This window comes from Sparus aurata, chromosome 19, assembly GCF_900880675.1.
Source record: "Sparus aurata chromosome 19, fSpaAur1.1, whole genome shotgun sequence".
Taxonomy (NCBI): Eukaryota; Metazoa; Chordata; class Actinopteri; order Spariformes; family Sparidae; genus Sparus; species Sparus aurata.
The window spans coordinates 22,194,206-22,215,122 of record NC_044205.1 but is presented as its reverse complement, the minus strand read 5'-3'; the positions used below and the strand labels follow the sequence as shown (position 1 = coordinate 22,215,122).

At 45.9% G+C, this 20,917-nt stretch overlaps 1 protein-coding gene across 1 annotated transcript in view; it reads right to left on the bottom strand.

The window, feature by feature from the left end:
- The window catches only part of gli3 (GLI family zinc finger 3), a 104,067-nt gene that overhangs the window by 61,223 nt on the left and 21,927 nt on the right, over window positions 1-20,917 (bottom strand). Inside the window, exon 3 of the mRNA XM_030398642.1 lies at window positions 2,806-3,051. Coding sequence (XP_030254502.1) covers window positions 2,806-3,051 — 246 coding nt within the window. The remainder of the gene's footprint in view (window positions 1-2,805; window positions 3,052-20,917) is intronic.

Sequence of the window (20,917 nt, the reverse complement as noted above, 5' to 3'; positions counted from 1 at the left end):
ATCATAAGTCTTCCCGAAGCGGAGTCAGGATCAGAGAATTGACTGAGGAAGATCAATGAGCAACACTAGAAGCCATACAGACTTTATTTGGGTCTTTATTGGTGTAATTTCTCTGAAAAAGCATCGGTAACAAATCAGCTCTTAACTTTTCTTTGTAATTGTTATTCATGCACTGACACTAAGGCTGCAGCTAACAGCTATTTGCATTATCGATTATTCTAACAATGTTTAAGAAATGATCTATCAGTCATTTTGTCTATAGCCACATTTCCACAGCAGGAACTTCACCAGGAACTAGGAACGTTTAGAGGAACTCTGTGCATTACTTTCCAAAACTACAAGAACTATTAGGAGTGGGGCTTGTGGCACTGGACATTTCTAATGGGTTGAGTACTTCAAGCCACCATTTTTTTCCAAATTTGCAGCTCCAAAACAGTTTGTTTGTTGTTCGCGTGCAAAAATCCCAATCCTCAATGCCTAATCTTTGTGGTATTTTAGACTGCATTGGAAAAATTCTGAGTAATTTGGGTGGAAATGCATTTACAAAATGAAAAACAATGCCAATTACTCTATTTCCAAATGCTTTGATGAAATGTAACAAGTAGATTTACTAAAGTATTGTACTGAAGTACAATTTTGAATTATATTATTTGAGTATTTCCATTATACTCTCAGTCCACTTCATTTTGAGATATTATTGTACTTACTGTGAACTTGACATATTATAAGCTGTCATTTGAGCCAGAGCAGGGCATTTTTAAATTAATTAATTTTTTATCAACAACTGGATAAATACAAAACAAAAACACTGTTTTCTACGATAAGAAAAATGCTGAATATCAGATACAGTAATCATCCAGGCCAGTCATTGGTCAACCTATATCTGACAGTAGATACATACATGTACATTTTACTTTTCTTTTGATATCTAAGTATATTTAATGGCACAGAAATTACTTTTGATACTCAAAGATACACTTTGTAAGAAAGTTGATTTCTGAGTTTCATTCCAAACTCTGTTAACTGATGCTTTCAGTTTCTGAACTTGTCAAATACTTGGATTTTAGGGCAGATCGGTCTCCATACCAACATGTCTGAATATGACAAGTTGAGAAAATCAACTTTCTTACAAACAACAAATATCAGACGCCTCAAATACCATTGTAGTACGGGTGACTTTCACTCTTACCAAAGAAATATATTTACTTAACTTTTACTCAAGACTATTTATTTTTTTGTATTTTTCACAACACTTTACAAAAACGGCAAATCCTCGTATTTATAAAAGCTGCAACGGGCAAATTGTTGCTGATTAGATTTGTGTTAATTGACATATTTTTTCGGTATTGAAGAAAAAATGTGGAAGAAGCAGCGCAGAAGAAGACTAAAGCCTATCCTGCCTACAGCTTCCTCTCCTTCAGCCTCGTACGATTGCCGTCTTCCAGCCTCTTGAGTCCCAAAAAACACACAAAAGAAAAGCCTCTCGAAGCTCTACGGCCCTTTTGACTTTTTCTGCTGCTTTTGAACTCTCCATTTCAGACTGTGACTTTTCCACATGACCCCGAGCCTGCAGACTGACCCCCCCCCCCTCCCCTCCCTATCGCCCACCCCCCACTTTCTCCACTCCTGCCCCACGGCTTCAGTGGTCTGGAACCTCCAGAGCTCCTTCACACGTAACCCCCCCCCCCCCCCCCCCCCCCCCCCCAAACACACACACACACACACACATACACAAAATGAGAAGTGGCAGTGTTGCTGAGTTAGGTCAGGATGTAATGGGCAGTAATGTTCTGCCCTCGAGGGTCCTGTCCACAGCACCATCGCCTGGTTTTAAGTAACCTTTCCCTTAAAGAGGCACCTTGGTGACTCTCAGGCACCCCCAAGTACGACGGAGTGGCGCGGCTAATGAAGCGGCTGAATAAATAGAGTTACAGTAGAAAGGGTTTGGGGTCCACTGGACTTTTTCATTACTGCCACTGGATTAAAATCCCTCTGTCCCACTCTGTCTGCCCCAATTCGGAGCCAATTTAACCAAACTAAACAAGCTATCACATCAAATCCTTGTCTGCAGGCTAAGTCCTGGCTACAGTGGCTGCTGAATTAACCTCCTAATCAGCCTCTTACTCCCCAATCATCTATCTCCTGTTCCCTCCTTCCACGTACACACACACACACACACACAGCTTCTCGCTTTCATCTAACTACTACTGCCTATCTCACCTTTTTTTTTCTTTCTCAAATTATCTTCAGTATCTCACTCAAGCCACAGCTCTCCCTTCACCGCAATCTCTCAGGCTCCATCTCCATTAGTCTCTCTTTCTCTCTCTCTCTCTCTCTCACACAGTCCCAGAGAGAGAGAGAGAGAGAGAGAGAGAGAAAGGGAGAGAGAGAGAGAGAGAGAGAGTAGAAGGGGGGGTGGTGAGGTTTGACTCGCCGCTGCTTTGGGGCTTTGAAGTGTGTGTTGATGAGAGAAAGCGGAGTACTGTGTTCAGACAGGCCCCTAATGAGGGAATTAAGAAGCTACGCTGGCTGTTCCCCATACTAACTTCCCAGGCACAAAACAAGACGGGTGTGCGTGCATGTGTTCGCAAAATGTGTGTGTGTGTGTGTGCTGAGGCGAGGGGCGAGCGCAAGAGAGAGGCTAATCTGTCAGACTTAATCACGCATCTGGCAGTCCTGCCTCTCACCTACAGTAAAGAGACACATTCGGCCTCAGTGTTTTCGGAGAGCTACAAACACGTCCTTGAGCTGAAGTTTTCACACTTTATACAAATAAGTAACACCAACTGTTTTAGTTGGACTTACGATAGTGTGAATCCAGGTAGCCGTTGCGGGGGTCCATGGCGAACAGAGTGCCCCGGTACGGCAGAGCATGGTCGGCCAGGTGAGGCAGGGAACTGTGCAGCTCCTTCTTGAGCAGGGAGGGGCGTTCTTCCGTGGAGGTGGAGGGCTCCTCGCTCACGTTCCTGTCGGGGCCGCCGGGCGCCGGGGCCTGGGAGCTGATGGCATTGCGCCTCTCACGGTGGTAAGGCGTGCTGGAACTCTCGTCCTCTGTAAAGGTAGACAGACAGAAACAGAAGAGGAAGATCTAATATTAAAACTTTGATGGAGGAAAACAACGAGCTGCAATACAATTCTGACCACTTTGATTGATATTATTGGTCTGTCCCCCTTTTTCTTAAATGACAACATGGACTCTAGCTTGCATGGACTTCACAAGTTTGTGCAAAACCTGGGGATTCATGTTTTACCTACATGATTTTACACTGTGGAGTCCTTGCCAGCTCGAATGGTATTACTAGAATATGTCCCTTTATCTTGCCCCCCTTTTTCTTAAATGACAGCATGATATCCAGCTGGCATGGACTCCACAAGTTTGTGCAAAACCTGAGGATTCATGTTTTACCTACATGATTTGACCTTGTGGAGTCCTTGCCAGCTGGATTGATGTTATTGGAATGTCCCCCTTTTTACTGTCACCCTTTTTCTTTAATGGCAGCATGCACTGAAGCTGGCATGGACTCCACAAGTTTGTACATAACCTGAGGACTTGACATGATTTGACAAACTCGTGGAGTCCTTGTCAGCTCGATTGGTATTGTTGGAATGTCTCCCTTTCTGTTGTCCCCATATTTCTTTAATGGCATGGACTCCACAAGTTTTGTCAAATCATGTTGAGTCCTCAGGTTTTGCACAAACTTGTGGGGTCCATGCCAGCCTCAATGCCTGCTGTCATTCCAGTGCCATCTCTTTTGGTATGCCCCCCTTTTTCTTTAATGACAGCATGGACTGAAGCTGGCATTGACTCCACATGTTTGTCAAATCATGTCATCAGGTTTTGCACAAACTTGTGGAGTCCATTTCTATAAATATTAATTTTTTTACTGTAATTTTAAGCTGATATTGTCATTTGTTAGGGACAACAGTACTTTCTGACCCTATTGAGTACAGATATAAATACTTTCTTTAATTTAGTTTTTGGTTGTGTGGTTTGATTTGATTTATTTTGGATATCCAGCGTTTGAACGATGAACATCTAAAGTCCACTGCTCTTGGAAAGGGTTCACTTCACATTATTATAATATCAATGGCATAAAATAAAATCCAAGTTATTTTTATTTCCCAATAAAAAGTAGTTATCGTGTTAGGCCTAGTTAGAAGCAGACATGAGAACACTACACACTCACACACACACTCCTGTAGTTAGTTCATGTAGGAGGAGCGGGAAAAGGGAGGAGATCAGCTTTGTACACCTAAAAAAAAAAAAAAATACTGGGTGTAAATCTGTTAGGGTTTGACTTTGAGATGTGGGAGTTCAGAGGCAGGCAGTGTACGAGCAAATGGACACCGTGGATGAAAAAATCCCAACCTTTTCATTTCACACAGTCGAGGCGGCGTTCCCAAAAGTCTGCTCTTAAACTCAGCTCTGTCTGTTCTCTTTATAAAGCAATGGATTCCCTCGGAGGAGGCAACGCAGGCTTTTCCGTCTGCATACCAAGCTGCCCGTTAACAAGCGTCCTCCTTCCCTCGCTCTCTTGTTTGCTCCTTTCTCCCCACTCGCTCTCTCGCTCTGTTCTCAAACTTCTTACTCTGGGGGGGAAATTAGGAGAAACCTACCTGCCATGCGGGGTAAAGATGATGTATGTAAGAGTTGAGTTCAAGGGCTGAGCTCCAGTAGAAAGACACGACCCTTGACCTTTGGTCTGACCTCTGAACTGACTTGTAAAAGGGTCAGCTAGCCTCCTGACCTGGTATTAGGTTTTTCTGTGATACATTTCTATATAGACTAAGATACAAACCGGCATTGTATGTAACACTGACACATGGTAAGATTATTTTTGGCCTCGAGCCGTGAGAACGAGCTCTACAGTCTCTGTTCGGGCCCTGACTTCTCTTTCAGCTGCTGTTGTGAATGGTATTGTTTTTACGCAATTATGATTTCGCCACCGAGGGTGTTGGTCATCGCCACACTCCAACGCTTCTTTCTTGCGTTTTCATGCCGCTCGCTGAGAACCTGGCAAAGTGCCTCTGTGCCGGCGCCAGAGGTTCTGTAGCATTAGCTGCCTAGCGGTGCAGGGCTCCCCCACCATGCTCTGCAACCCAACAGCATCCAACTGCCAATTAAGAACAGAGGAGAGAGGGGCCAGATTAAAGAGCACTACCTTAAGCACCGGAGAGGACCGCCATAATGCAGCCGCACTTCACAGGAGAAGAGAAGCGATCAGAAAAGGGGGAGGTTAAGAGAGAGGAACTGAAAGAGAGAATGGGGATGGAGAGAGCAGGGTAGCAAACCCACGGGTCCCCGCTTTTATTCCCCTCACTCTCCCACATCCATTACCAGCGCTCGGGCCAGCCGCGCTTCGGCGCAGCACTGGCAGCAGATTCAAGGATTCTTAACGCGGAACTGACAGCCAGAGAGGCAAGCCACTCTCATCCGCGGGAAATGACAGTGTCAGTTATGATATAAGTATTTAATCCTATACTGCACAGCCAGTGATCTTATTAAGGGAATAATGGCACTTATACGGTTAAAGCTGGATTAATAGGTCTGCTCTTGCAAAGCGCAATATTAACATAAAGGGATTTCAGAATTGGGTTCATCTCCTGACATGGATTGAAAGAAGTCGAGACTGTAAACTATGCTGGGAGCAAGCACGGCGAAGGGTAGAGCTTGTAGCTGTGTGGAGGAGCGCCGGCTTCCACCGTGTACTCTCAGCCCGTTCACATCCACAAAATCTAGCATTACATCTGGGGAAGTACAAACTGTCTCCATATTTATGAGCTCTTTTTCCTCCTTTTTCACACAGATATTTGATGTTTAATAAATAGATTCATCAGTGGGGCCTCAGATAGTGTAGCAGTAAGGAGGCCACTGGGCACCGAGACTGGACTGAAACATCTTATGAAAAACTACTGAGGACACTCAACTGCTTACTTAAATATACTTCACATAACTATTTCTTTCAACACTTAAATTTTTCATATTTACTCTCTTCTAGGGCTGGGTGATTAATCACGTGTTTTTGGATTTTGGCTTTTTGGATCATTGAGATGTAAATGTTACTGAGCCGCGTTCCGTCTTAAAATCATGCTCTTGTTTTGCCTTGTTGTTTAAATCCAGCACAATGAGCGGACGCGTTTTCTTTACACTGGTGCACTTTCAATCAACCCGAAAAGCCCGAACTCAGTCTCAGCGGATACATGTTAAGTTCAACCCACCGTAAAAACATGTGAGCTGCCGTTTGTGAAAACCCGGTCAAGCCAGCCGGCGCTTAAATTTTAATGCATGTCTATCTGTAATGTTATAGATGTTTAGAGTGGCAAAAAAGAGTCTCATTTGCAGACTTCCTTCCTCTTACATGCCGAAGTTGTTGCGACCGACGAACAAGTGGAACATACCAGTACGATATACGGGATAATGAAAGTACACAGCTTAACAACATAGATAACAAAAGTGTAGTTGTTTTCAGATACTGATGCAGAAATCGGACTTGTTATATTCAAGTTTGAGGAAATACCGGGTTCGCCAACTTCCGTTTACCGAATGAAACGCGCTGTTAAATTGAACTAAAATGCTGATTTCTGTTGGTTCGAACATTGTTGGAAACCTTTGGGATAATGTAGGTACAGGTGCCGAACTCAACAATTTATATTACAAAGGTGTTACAAAGAAATGTTACCTATTGTATCTCCAAATCCAAGGAAAGGAAAAAAGCCAGTGTTTTTTTACACGTTAAATACATGCATGAAGTGTCCGAAGTCAATGTGTAATTGCGTTGAATAATCACAATCTTAACGTTGACAAAAGTAATCCTGATTATGTTTTTCGCCCGTAGTCAAGCAGCCCTTCTCGATCCACCATATCTTTTCCGTCACCCTTCTTTTTTCCCCGGTGACCCCACCGCTATTCACAAGCTCGCCTCTCCTGCAAGGGAGGTCAAGCGTCTAATAGTTCAATCACAGCGGTGTCACAGTGCCACCATCCCCCCTCCAGTCACCATGGAGAGCCCACAGGGGGGTTCATCATTCTACCATATACCACCTTAAGGGGCTTCATTACTTCAGTTTATAGCACCTTAAATGGTTAAACAAACACTCAGCAGCACAAGGGTCAATTGACTCTTCGTACTACTGCTGGAGACAGGAGAAAGTCTCGAGTACGTATTTTCTCCTCTGTGCTGCTTCTAACCTGCTGCTGGAAACTTTCCGTATCCCTACTACATGTCAGGTATCTGTCAGAAAGCGGGCTAATGAAGACAGAGCAGACACAGGTAAACACATGCAACTTTGAAAAGTTCAATCCCGCAACGCTTGTCTAACTCTGACCATCCGCCCAGCAGACCCTCTCCTCATTTTTCATTCCTCTTTTATTTCCCTCTCTTTTCCCATGGTTGCCACATCCAGTCCTCCACCAGTTTTGCAGGTCTATTCAGCCCAATACAAAAGCAGCAGGCCGGTCCTCTGTGGACCGGAGGAAAAGCATGCCTCTCAAAAAAAAAAAAAAAAAAAAAAACTGAAAAAGAACTATCCCACTCTCTCTCTCTCTCTCTCTCTCTCTCTCTCTCTCTCTCTCTCTCTCTCTCTCTATGGTGATTGAATTTCTTAACATCTTTTCAAAAAGCGCTTAAATGCCTGGAGGCGAGAGGAAGAAACAAGCTAATGGTGGATGGGGAGCACTGAACAAATTTCAGAGCCCTTTCCTGCTCGCGTTTGAGGTTGAAAGCGAGCTCCTGCCTTTCAAGTTTCAAAGTCCTCCTTCCTCCCGCAGTGTCACTGAAGGATTTGAAAAGAAGGTAATTGTGCTCACTGCCGTCCTGATCAGAGCACACGCCCCAGCTCTAGTATTTCAGGAGCTTTCTCTGCCACTATTATGGTACCTGGTGCTCCATTCCTGCATTCTTCCTCCCTTCTCCTCGCTCCTCTTAACCCTCGACAAATGCACTCCCTCTTGCTCTCCCTCGCTTGCTTTCTATCCTTCTTTCACCCCCAGCAAGCCACTCATTAAATCCTAAAGCCCAGGTTTCTCCCTTTTTTTCCCCCCTTGTCTGGGGTCTCTCTATTGTGAAAACTGGTACGAATACCTTCAGAGAAAAAAAAAACCCCTATGCATGGCCTTTAATATGGCGGCATAAAAGAGAGCGTGGACGCAATGACAAAATGAAACTTTAAAAAGAGATAATGAGATATGGAGTGGGGCCAATTCCTCTGAGAGTTGGGCTCCGGGACAAGCAGGGGCTTAAGTTAAGGGTGCCCGGCCAATTCAAAGAAATGAAAAGTGAAACAAAAAACCCCCTCGGCTTGTTGTTTTTTGAAGGTATTTTTCGAGAGGCAGAGGTTAAGAACAAGGATTGCTGTTCCTCCACATGCCAATCTGTCCTTGACTCGCAGGCGTCTGCTTTGCCCTCGAGCCTGAACTCCGTCAGAGGCTCTAAAGCCAGGACATGTATGTATCACGGCTTGCACAAAGGGGCCACTGCACATCACAACACCACCCTTACTGCCTTTCCTAAAAGCCTAAACATCAGAGGAGGTATTGTTGTACCTCTGAGCCAGAGCCAGACATATGCTGTGTTCCACCTCCGAAACTTCTCAAAGCACTGTTTGTCAGTGGCACAAACAGGTTTTGGCTGGGGAGCACATGGAGAGCGAACAAGAGGGGAGAGAGAAGTGGAGGATATACAGTGCAAAATCACAAAACATTTCTTCAAAGCTTCCTCTCCTCCTGTGCAATAATCTCTTGCTCCTTTTTTTTCTTTCTCTTGCAAATCAACTCCCGGGAAAGACTCGAGACTCCCCAATTAACAATGAGAGGGGGGAAGAAAAATTCCAGCAGCTGGCTAGAGTTTAATAAGAGCACCTCTCCAAGCGGCTTAGGCTTATGTACCTGATTCACCGGCCCTGGCACTGGCGCTATAGACAGAGGGAATCATTCACGATTAGCACAGGGCTGAAAGACGAGGGAGAGAGAGGGAGAGAGAGCGCTCAAACTCCACCAAACCCAACACAACAAGAGCACGGGGGATTACTGCAATTGTGTGAGGTATTTTTCTGATCAACTTCTTGGCTTGACGGGCACGGCGCCACGAGGAGCCTGGGTGCCTTCCCCACAACAAGTTCAGCGCAGCATTATGTGAAGGTTACCGCGTCCTAATGCCTGTATCTGTCGAAAAAAGAGGGTTGCCATCGGAGAGACTCCTTGACGAACAAATCTTCTAAATGTCAGAAGGCAGAATCAGGTCACTACCCTCGTTTCTGGGGGCAGTCAAAATATTAGTCGGGGCTCTGGAGAACTTCAGCAAACATAAAGTTCACTCGCTTCAACTCTGTGCTCATGTTTGATTCGGTCTCTCCGGAGTGAATCCGCGGTGGTACATTATTCAACCCATCAGCCTGTGACTGATGTTTGGACGAATTGCAGAGAGAGGCATGGGCAGGTCAGGATGCTCCCTCTCCTGGTTAGCAGTCGATTGTCAGCCGCTGATTTCCCACACAGCGCCCGCAAACGCCCTCTTCAATATTCATCTAGGCAAATTCAACGACTCCCACATCTCAATTTGGCTCTCGGCAGCCCATCCCCCCCCCCTCCCCATCCCCTCCCGCTCCACAGCCCACAGTCCCAGCCTGTTCTCTCCGCCGCCAGGGGTCTGCTGGGACGCACCCAGAGCTCAGCATCTCACAGTCCCAGCCTCCAGGCCTCGGGGCTGGGGAGGGGCAAATCAAAGCCTGCTTTGGCGCCCTCCATCTTCCCTACGCTCACCTCAAATCAGCCTCACAGCGGGGTCGTGTCGTGCCAAGCCTCCGCCTGCCCCTAGCTACCCCTTATCCACCCATTAGGGGCACCGGCCCACCATAGAGCAGCCGAAACCCCACTACCGTTTCATCAGGGCCACATTGTGAGGGAGCAATGAGCATGGCAGCGAGAGGGCTGAGAGCACTGACTCTAAAATGCACGCTGATGCGTTTTTTTGACCATGGATAGTTACGGCTTTTAAGGTTTTTCACTCAAAGGGCACCTTGGCCTGCATTCTTTGAGGAATCAAACACCAAGAGATGCATTTGATCAAGGCCTTCAAAGCAAAAAAATGCCATTGAGTGGTCTGATTGGCTTATAGACTGTATTAGCATTGCCTCGGCCAGCTACGATCAGCCACAACCTGTTAGTTATTTATACTGTCCTCTGTAACAATACAAAATGATTGTACGCAAGGGCAGGCCGGGGCAGAATCATGTCCATTTTGGATAGTTGGTCTTTTAGGGTGAATCTGGGCACAATGCCCACCAGACCAGAGTGGGCCAGCTTTCCACTGGGCCTCAGCATTGGAATCCCACTTCTGACACCAGAGTGATCCGGACCAAGTCTGTGGCACTCAGATTAGGAGCGGCTCGCCAAGAGAAATGGATATCCGGCCAAAGCAAAGAAACACGGAGCCAACAGTTTGGATAAAATAGAAAAAATAATACAGCAATTTCAAGCACATCAAATTCGATCCAAAATGCCACTGTGGACGTCTCCCACCTTACAGCATTGATACCGATAAAGTTCTTTCACTTCGCTTTTGATATTTGTTCCCTAAGCACTCTTATGTAAACACAGTACGATATGAACAGAAAACAAGCACATTCTGGTACATGTCTTCGAGTGTGCAGTGCATTGATGCATACAGGCCCCCATTAAGATAGTTAGCCAGTACTTACTAGGAGCTGGATAATTAGACACTTCAAAGGCACCTGCCCGCCATCCCAGAGGGGGCAGGAATCGCCGCGCCCCGCCCCATTTAAAAGCATGTTAACTCCTATCTGAGGCTAGCAGGCTAATTTAACTCTTGACATTTGATATCTAAGGAATGAGAGGGATCAGCCATTTAGCTGGAACAGGATTACCCCCCCGCACACCCCCAACAGCCCTCCTCCTCCTCTGCCTCTCCCTCCCCTTCAACCCCAAAACCCCCTCTCCCAGTCAGGCCGGATTCATTAATTTTCCTGCTGCTAAGCACTTTATCAATGACTGGTGAGCGTCTAAGTCCAGAGTGGACTCCCTCTCTCTCTCTCTCTCTCCGTCTCCCTCCCTCTCTTCTGCAGTGATTAGGCCTGTGGATGTTTTGGATCTGTCCGTCTAATTCACTGACCTGCTCTGTTGACGCTGATCTATTCTCGCACCTGCTAGAGTATGCAGCTCAGTAAACAGAGGTGAATCTAGACTACATCCACACTAACTAACTTTGGAAACCATGTGCGAATCAGATTACCAATTCCAGGTCATTTCATGAAAGTCTCCCTGCAAGTGTCGTCCAACCCTGACATCACCCGTTGGTTTGTGGACTACTGTTTTGTAGCCAAGTCTTGGTGTTTTGGAGCCAGAAGTGAGCACATCTGGACAAGAGGGTGGAGCTGGAGAGGATGTCCTGATCCGTCTTTCTAACTGAGAACACTGTGTTAGCCACAACCCCAAAGCATACCTGACCTTACCGTCCATTTTACGCTAAATGAGTCCTTAATTTACAATGTGAACGTCATGCTGTAGTGAAAAAAGACTTAAAACTAGGGATTGAGACCATAAACTCAGTAGGAAACTGAGGTAGTAGTAGGGTCATTTTCTCATAAACTCACATGTGGTTGAAATTCTTCTTGAAACCAGTAAAGTTGTTTCCTGCTGGTCATCAGAGAGAATATAGGTCTAAGGTACTTCTGCCCCTTGCTGCGGGTTTCCATTTAAGTTGGACGAAGGATGGGTTTCGGCCCAGAATAGACCCCATTTACTTTTGGTATGGATCCAGAAGAAGGGACGGATTCAGGAATGATTTCCCAATTCCTGTAACACTGTGAGTTAGGGCAAGAATTTCTCAGGGAATTATTGATCTTGATGAAAACGATCAGTTGTGTTTGTTGTAGGTATTAAAATATCTAAAAACAGTGATGTGATACTGGTCAGTCCGGCTTCTTGACTTGATTATTAAGGCTACTAGAGGGAACTTTGAATTTTGTCGATTTTGGAGCCCCTGTGGACAAAAAGTTGTAGTTTTCCACCTTCAAAACCACAAAATATACTGCCAAAAATAAAATTACCTAAAGAAAATCTCCTTTTAACTGGCGAACATACTACTCACTGTAACTTAACATGGGACAATGTAAACACAGTTTCTTCAAGATTAAGATTAAAGTAATTCCTTCCTGCTTACTGTTATACAGAGGGATCTGTATCAAATCATCATAACCAGGTAAAAACTTGTAGTAGCTTTAAAAAGTCTTTGACTAGGCTTACTTAACCATTTTGCCCATCCGCATTGAAACACATGCCATTTTCATTGCACCAAAACAAGAGCAAAACTTTGAAATTTACTAAGCTTGGTTTGTGCGTTTCTAGAAAACTGTATATTTGCTCTTTATGATGTAATTCGTTGTGAACCTACATTAATTTCCAACAGCACCCCAGCCAAAATAAATCCAAATATGTACAGTATAATATAACCTGTGGCTTATAACAGGTACTGAGGTGCTGGGAGTTAATTCACACCTATAACTTTACATCAGTCTCAGTCTAACGCTTTCTGCTCAATGTCTACATTACAGGTTGAATCAGGGGCTATACATGAGTGTGACGGATCTGGGTTAAATGAACAGCATGCCTCGGGGCCTTTGATAGTGCAGCTGGTAATGCTTAAAGTTCCAAACCTGTCACATTTGGACATAAGGCCCCCTTTTTTTTTTTTTTTTTAACAGACAGCATGACAATCAGAATTCCAAACTACAAGCCAAATGCCATAAAAATAACACAACTCGACCGACTCCCTTCGCTGCGCTCCCACAATGAGGGGCTGTTTCGGCACATACATTAAGCCACCTGGTGTTAAAAATAACTCAGATGTTAATTTAATCAACTGGTTTTTTTTTTGCCTTTTACAGCTTGACACATTAATTATCTAAAATAACATTGGTTGATTTTCCACAATTTTTCTTTTCCAGCAAGACCTGAAAGGTGCCAAACAACCTCACAAAGAAGCCTTTATAAACCTATCAATCATTACTTGCCTCCCAACATCCCCACTGCTGACGGCTGGGCCACGTTTTGCTACAAAATCCCAGACCTGACCCTCACCCTGCCCCCGAGCGTGTGATATGAATGGGAGTGCCCGCTTAATAAACAGGGTGTAATTCAGCCCTCTCCCCCCTCAAAATACAGGTGAGACCTGGACCCCTTCATTACAGCGTCTGCAGCAGGCAGGGAAAGCTCTGCAGATTAGAGGATCTGCTATGTTGGCCAAACAGACTTAACTACAGTCTGCAGGGAAGGGGCTGGAGGTTGTAGGTGAGCAGGAGAGAGGAAAAAGACTTTCTATATGATTAGATAAGTGACGCAACGCAGGGTGAAAGTTGCAGGTTTGATAATATGACTGACTAGGCTGAAGTAAACATACCGTAAGTCACAATGTCATTGAATCCCAACAATGCTAACTAAGAGCACACGGTAGTGGCGTTCAGATGAGTTCTTTGAGGTGTCCAAACTTCCAGAGGTACAAATCAATCAATCGATTTTCAGTGAACATGTAACTGGCAGTCGAGTTCTTTGAGGAGATTCTTTGATTAAACAAGACTAAACATGACTTTGAACGGCAGGATCGACATCGTATCGCCAAAGAAACAGCCGTAAAATCCCTCTGTGCAAGGAGCTCATTGCAACCCACATTCACATTTATTATTGCGACCTCTAGCGGACAGAGTTATTGCGACTGAAGCAAAGGAGGAAGTTGGGTAACGTGATATAAAGAGTGAGAAAATTCAGAGATGGGTGAGGATGTGTGGGTCAACGTTGACTTATGTAACATGCTAATGAAATCTGGCACACTGATCTTACTTGAAAATTACTTTGTCACATGAGTAACCATGCTGCACCACAATGTTCCTACAGTAGCCCAGAACGGACAAACCAAACACAGCCCCGAGAGAGGGCCTGTTGCTTTTGGCTTCATTAGCTGGCACCAAAGAAGAGGGTGAGACGAGGGGTGTTCAGTTGGTTACAGTCCTACATCCTGGGCCCTTTAAAATTCACTGCTAACGGAGAAAACTAAAGGTTACACTCTGTAGAACCAGGTGAACACATGGAAGTTGTAACATAAATAGTCTATAAAACGATATTTTTTTAAGAAAGAATCTCATGTTTTCTATGCTGAGGAGCTTTTGGGGAAGGAATGTTGATCTTTTCTTTAATATTCCATACGTACGGCACATTAGTTTGCCTCATGCTTCAACACTCCGTCCATTTCCCTCACTTCTCTCACTCCCTGCGTCTCCTCAGTAATGAGCTCTCCTCATGTATGACCTCTCCTGTCACTCCCGCCAGTCAAATCCTCCTCTCCCGCTCCGCTCTCGCCTCCTTCTCTAATCTCTGCATTACTTTGCGATTAATCCCACATTCCACGCGGACGCCGGCCGCTGCAGCTCGGATGACACGCCGCCCTTCGTAATCTCGCCGTTCGTTTTCAGGAATGGATCAGGGGTGGAAGGAGCGGCAGGCTGTTAACTTTACGCCTCACCTGTAGCATGTAGCATTACCTCGCTACATCCCGCCTCCTGCATCTCATTCACGCTCCCCTCACCGCTAATCTCCTGTTACTCGCTCCTGATTTCCTGATCTTATCCGTGTCTCTCATTCTCGCTCTCTGTCTCTCCCAGTTCCCATGTATTTCCCAAAACCTACACTAGCCTCCCCTCCGTCCCTCCCTCCAGAGCCGCGGTGGGACTGTTGGACTCACGCAGCCCCATGCTGAGCTGCTCCAGAGCCAAGCCAGAACAAAGAGCCCATTGAGCCGAGCGGAGACATAATGTGGGCCGCCTCTGACAGCACCGAAGATGAAGTCATGAGGTCGCCAAACAGTTAATAATGACGGCCCATCCTCCAGCTGCACCCGAGTGTGTGTGTTGTGTGTGTGTGTGTGTGTACAGCTCGGTGCCGTCGAGGAAAGTGAGAGAAAAATGAGAGATTATGTGTCTGCGTGCATGAGTATCGGCAGTATGCGATGCATGTGTACATATCTCAGAGCATGTGGACGGATAAAAAGCTTTTAAGAGCGTAATGAGATACTCCATGACACTCAAAAATGCGCTCAATCACTTTGTAAATACCACGGAGGGAAAACAAAAACCTTCAGAGAGTTGCACTTTTAGTTTTGGCTTCGCTCCAGCTGCGTTGGAGAACCACCCACCCCAACCCAACCCCACCACCGCCGCCGCCGCCGCCTCCCCCCCCCTTTTTCCTTATTGGAGTCTGTCTGGCGCAAAGTCTGACATGAGACACATCTCCGCGGGACTGGAGCTGTCGCTGCGAGGCCCACACTCCGAACATCATTAGGCTCGCAGCTCCAGGTGAGATCAGGCAGGGTAGGGGGAGACGGGGAAGGAGCGGTGCATGTGCGCTTGTGTCTCCGAAAAAGCATGCATGCGGTTCAAGTGTTAATCTCGGCGCCTCTGAATGGGCACGTCCTATTAAAATGCCTTTACATGACCACTTGCTTGTCGAGAGGCCTCCGGGCTGGCTCGGGACAGAGAGGAGGAGGAGGAGGAGGAGGAGGGGAGGATGGTGAAAGACAGCTATGCAATTGATTAACATTCGGAGGACTTGCTCAAGTTCAAATTGCACGGCCCCTGTGCTGTAAGCTACAGACATTTGTTTCCCCGCAAGTCGAAAAATGCTTCTTTCAAACCCTGTCTCTGCTACACATCTGAGTTCAATTCTCCGCATGCCCTCGCTCTGAAAATCAATTCCTCCTCGTCTCCTCTGCTCTTTTCCTCCAGCTCTCGCGAACAGACCAGGGCGAGGGGATTACGCTGTCCCTCCCCAGATCCAAGCAAGACAACAAATGGTTCTTATCAACTGACACCCCCCTGCCATCCAGGAGGAAGAGGCAGAAAAACTGGCCGAGCCGCCCCGGCACGGATGTGTTTTTCTGGGCTCTGTCTGCCAATCGCAGCAACTCTTTTCACACTTGAAGCCTGAGCTATTTACGAGAGCCCTGGGAGAATGCGTACGCAGCACCGGAGGGTGGGAAGAAAGGAGGCGAGAGAGCTGCTGCTTCTCAACCTCTGCTTCTAATCAATCACCAGAAATCACTGCCATGGTTTATGGCCTTTGATCCTGGCTCCTCTTTCGCACTGCGAGGGAGAGAGTCGGGGTGGGGAAATGGGAGGGGGGAGCCGGGGAGAAGGGTGAGAGTCAAGGCCCAGAGGGTGTGGAGGTCAGGGGAGAGAGATTAGGGGGTAGAGGGCCTTTTGCTCTCTCAGAGCATGTCTTGATTTAATCCAGTGAGTTTTGAGCAGTGAAACACACAGGACGCTGGCAGACAAAAAATAAGTTTCAGGCCCCTGAGCAATAAATCTGCTACATTCAGACATGCTGTCTCTTTACAGCTATGATGAGGAAAATGTTTTTAAAACCGTCTGCTTTTATTTACCCCAATGATGTCTTTAAAGATGACGCATTGATTTATTATTTAAAACAGTTTCCACTAAGTCAACATGCCAAGAACATAAAAGATATAAAACATGTTTTATAAACTGCTGTAAAGTACGATTGGCACACGCTGTGGCGTTGTTATTGTTGCATTTAGATTTTCTTTTAATTTGCACATAAAACAGCATTAATGGTGTGTCTCTTTTTGCCTTTTAGCACACAGAGAGCAAATAATTCACACGCTCTTCCTTACCACTCATTGTCAAGCAAGAAATTAAGTAATTAAAAAACAGAAAATGCATTAAATATCCCCCTCACACACATATTAAGCCACAATAAAACATTTTCTCATACTTCACACAAAAAAATTTCCCAAATCCTAAAAAATGCTCCTTCTCCTTCTCCCTCATTCCAAAATACACAAATGTGCAACACAGTTTTCATCAAGTCAACTTGTCCATTCTCAGTGTGTGTGTGAACTAGAGGCTTCAAAGTTTCCACATCACTCTTGTGCATACTGAATATCAGACAAGGATTGGTTATTAAACAATTTGTGATGTCACAAATCAGGCTCTTACAATCAGATTTTCAATGAGCACTGAAGAAAATGCTCACTTTTCAAATCAAAATCAAATCAATTTTATTTATATAGCCCAAAATCACAATCACATTGCCTCAGTGGGCTTTACAATCTGTACTTTTTCAGCAGATGAATGTTAAAAAACAGCCTTCTGGTCAGACTCTGCACACACATCATTCTGCACAGTTCCTACAGGAGGGGATCTTGAGCATGCATATAATGTAGTATTTATAAATGTTTAAAGATCAGCTCACTCTTCTTCTGCCATATAAACTCCACTGCTGGTGGCGAGGCCACTAGTTGGGACTTCACCCTAAGTCCCATTCAACAAGAATCTCAGTGTGGTAAGGAGGTGTGAGCGAGCGAACAAAACAGACAGGACGCGCACGAGAACACACCACAATAAATCCCTCTGGCAGGGTCAGGACACTCCTGCTTTGTTCCTCCTGGCAGGAGGGAGGCCACTGATGCCTAGCGACAAATGGACAGAGTGTCAGAATAATCAACTACTGTTTCCCCACTTTACGGGTTTATGAGTTTACGGGGGCACCTCCTTCTCCGAGAGGAGCGACATCCGGCGGGGCTGCAGTGCCGCTGTGACGCAGCATTGCCGGGTGATATGTCGATGTACCCAGCGATCCTCTCACACAGGGCAGGCTGATTTGTCTTTGTGAGGCTGCTCGTCTGTTCAGAGACTCGTCTCTGACCCGGCCGACCCCTGACTCCCAGGCCATTCTGGCTCTCAGCGTGTCAGTGAAAATGATCTCGGGTTCCACCGAGGAGCCATTGTGATGGTCAGCAGGAATTATCCAAACATGTTAGAGTTAAAAAATCTGTGACTGAGATGTCAGCTGGAGACGCTCAAGATAAAACGGAAGTGAAATGCAACAACAAATTGCCAAACGTGGGTCCCACTAGTAGAGTTTACGGCATCACCAACTTAATTGCCAGGATCTGGAAATACATCGTTATCACTTAAAGGAAGTCCAAGCGAGGAACGCAATCATGAAGTTTCAGTCTGAGTCAGACGATGGTTGGGGGGAGACTGGAAACCTGAGCCTAAACCTAACCAAGTAGTTTCGGTGCCTAAACAAAGTAGTTTTAAGCGCCTAAACCTAACTTACGTCACTAATGTGAGTACGTGAGTTAGGTCACTTATATTGCAAGACTGAATTTAGTTATTCTAACCCAAAATATGATCTTTTTTTAAACCAAACCAAGTAGTTTCAGAGCCTAGCGTTTTGTGAGTTACGCCACTTATGTTACAAGATTGAACATAGTTATTTCAACCCAAAATATGATCTTTTTCTAAACCTAACCAAGTATTTTGGAGCATAAACCCAACCGTGCAGGTTTAAAGCCTAAACTAACCAAACTGCTACTGCTAAAAGTCATAATATGTCCAACTATGTGAACTTGTTGTCAGCAAGCTATTTTGAAAGTCTTACCGGACGTTGTTTATTATGTATTATTGGTAACTTTACCACGGAGCCCTGGAGCCCTTCAGGTGCATCACTGATGCCAGAGGTCTAGGTCGAGCGTCATAGTTTGGAGGTTAAGGCCACTGACCCAGCCAGTGAGAACATGTTGTCCAAGATCACAGCAATTGCTTTAGTGAGTCTGAAGTTACGATGACTGACGGAAACGATGGAAGAACTTCAAGATCAAAGCTGTATGGATTGTCCTTCGAGGGCTAATTCTGAGGTTTTTTTGTTGAGGATGCCCTGGAATATATATTTCGTCTACACCCACGAGGGCAAACAGGGATGATCACTGACCAAAGAAAAAAAGCAAAAAAGCAAATGCAATTCCACTACAGCCAAATTCTGGCGGCATCTCCACAGCGTGCAAAAGTCTCCAGGCTGCGGCTTCTTCCAGCAGTGGAGGAGCGGCGGAGCTCCAGCAAGCGGATCCGGGGCACGCAGATGTGTGCCAGACAACAGAGGCCAGGCGGGGCTGGACTTGGGCTGGGCAGCTGAAGTTCCCCTCCGCCCTGAGTAGCAGAGAGGCTAAGCTAATCCTGCGCCTCAGGCCCCTGTGAGGTGGCTCTGCCAAAGCCTGTCCCCCTGCTGCTGCAGGAAATTGCCTTCAGTGCAGAGGTCCATGAAATGCCTAGTGAAAGCAAAGCACATCCACTGTGCGTGCACATGGGGCCAGTGTGACTTTACAAACCCCAAATCTACAGGTAGATTTTTTATTTTTGATCCCTAAAACCTCCTGAAATACTGTCGCAAAAACAGCCATATTGCGGGTATTAAGTGTTTTTCTTCTTTGTATGTAAGTTTTTATGTATTCTATGTATAATTGATGTACCATACAGAGGTCTTTTGACACTAAAAGCCAGTTTTCCTGTGCGGGGTTGTGTGTCAGGCTCTATAACGCCTCCTCCATTGTGCTGTTTGACCCGTGGGCCAGCCAGAGCTCCCATGAGGTCCCTTATCCCTCCATCAGTCCTCTCTCATTAGCCCCCACAGGCAGAGCCGAGAGTAGGGTAACACAGAGGGGCCCCCTGCTTCCTCCTCTGGTCCCCGTGAAATACATACAGCGCAAATACAAATGACAGCGATCACCTTTTAGCGGGACGGATGCGCGAACAAAGTAAGCCGGTCTTGCATTTCTTGATGCTGAACCACTTTGTCAGCATTTACTGTCAGGCAGTGTGTCTGGGTGTTCTTGTTAATTTTATATATTTATAAATCTCTCTCTCCTTCAGATTAGATCACCAAAGTGGTTCATCTTTTCGGGTGGTGGTGGCGGTGGCGGTGGTGGTGGTGGGGGGATAAAACTGGGATGAAAAAAAAAAAGTGGAAAGCAGAGGTGGCAGCAAAGAGGAGGGAGGAGGAGGAGGAGGAGATGGGGCAGGACACAGTGGAGAAACAGTTGATTATGAGTCCCATCAAGTGATCAATGATTTCATTAATAAGACGGATCACGCGGCTGTCATAGCTGTGACACGGGCTGAGGGATGATCCGCTCCCAACGCTCCATTTCCCCCCCTCCACCTCCCTTTGCCTCCCTCCCTTCCTCCTTTCCTCCCTGCTCCCTCCCTGTCCTTCCAATATTGCCTCCCTCTGCCGACGACAAGGCAACGCAAAGGAGAAAAAAAAGGGATGGAGCTGGGTGTTGACGGGGTTGGAAAGAGGGGGGGGTGGGGGTTAGTCATGAGGGAGGGGGAGGGAACGGAGGGGGCTGAGGAGGGAGGAAGAAAAGTGAAAATCCATTTTGAAACCCATTTTCAATTAGGGGTCCACAAGCTGTTATCACAGGTGTCCCAGAATGGGGGCCCGTAAGTGAAAATGTCTCCTATCCGTTTCTGAAATGAAACCTTATCTGGGAGGCACAAAGATGGCGGGGACAGCGTATCTGTAAATTACTTTCCATCCCCGCTGTTAACGGGAACTTTATTTCTGTCAGATGACATTCCCCTCTATTTACTGTTGATCATTTAAATGGCTGCCTAAAAAGAAGGTGGCCCTTCACTCTTCCTCTATCTCCCCCCACACTCCCCCACTCCCCCCTCCGCTCTCTGTATCACCCTTTCCTTCTCTTCCCATCAGGAGATTTCTTCTTTTTTTTTTTTTTTTCAAGTGCTCTTTTTCTTCTTTTTTTTAAACACTTTAGCCACGCTCTCTCTCTCTCTCTCTCTCTATCTATTTGCGTAGGGATTTCTCCCGGTAACCTACACAGGAAAGAGACCCTCACATTCGCTGCCCTTTAAGGCTTAACTTGTATGCCTCCGAGACCCCCTTCGCTCCTGCCTCCCCCTTTTTCTAAAGCGCGACCATTAAAAGGTGCTCACTTTTCATAACCCCGCTTCACAGAGGCTCTGTCATGTTAAAACAGCATTTCCCTGACAAATTTTTCTAAACTGCGTCCACTTCTTCTCCTCCTCCTCC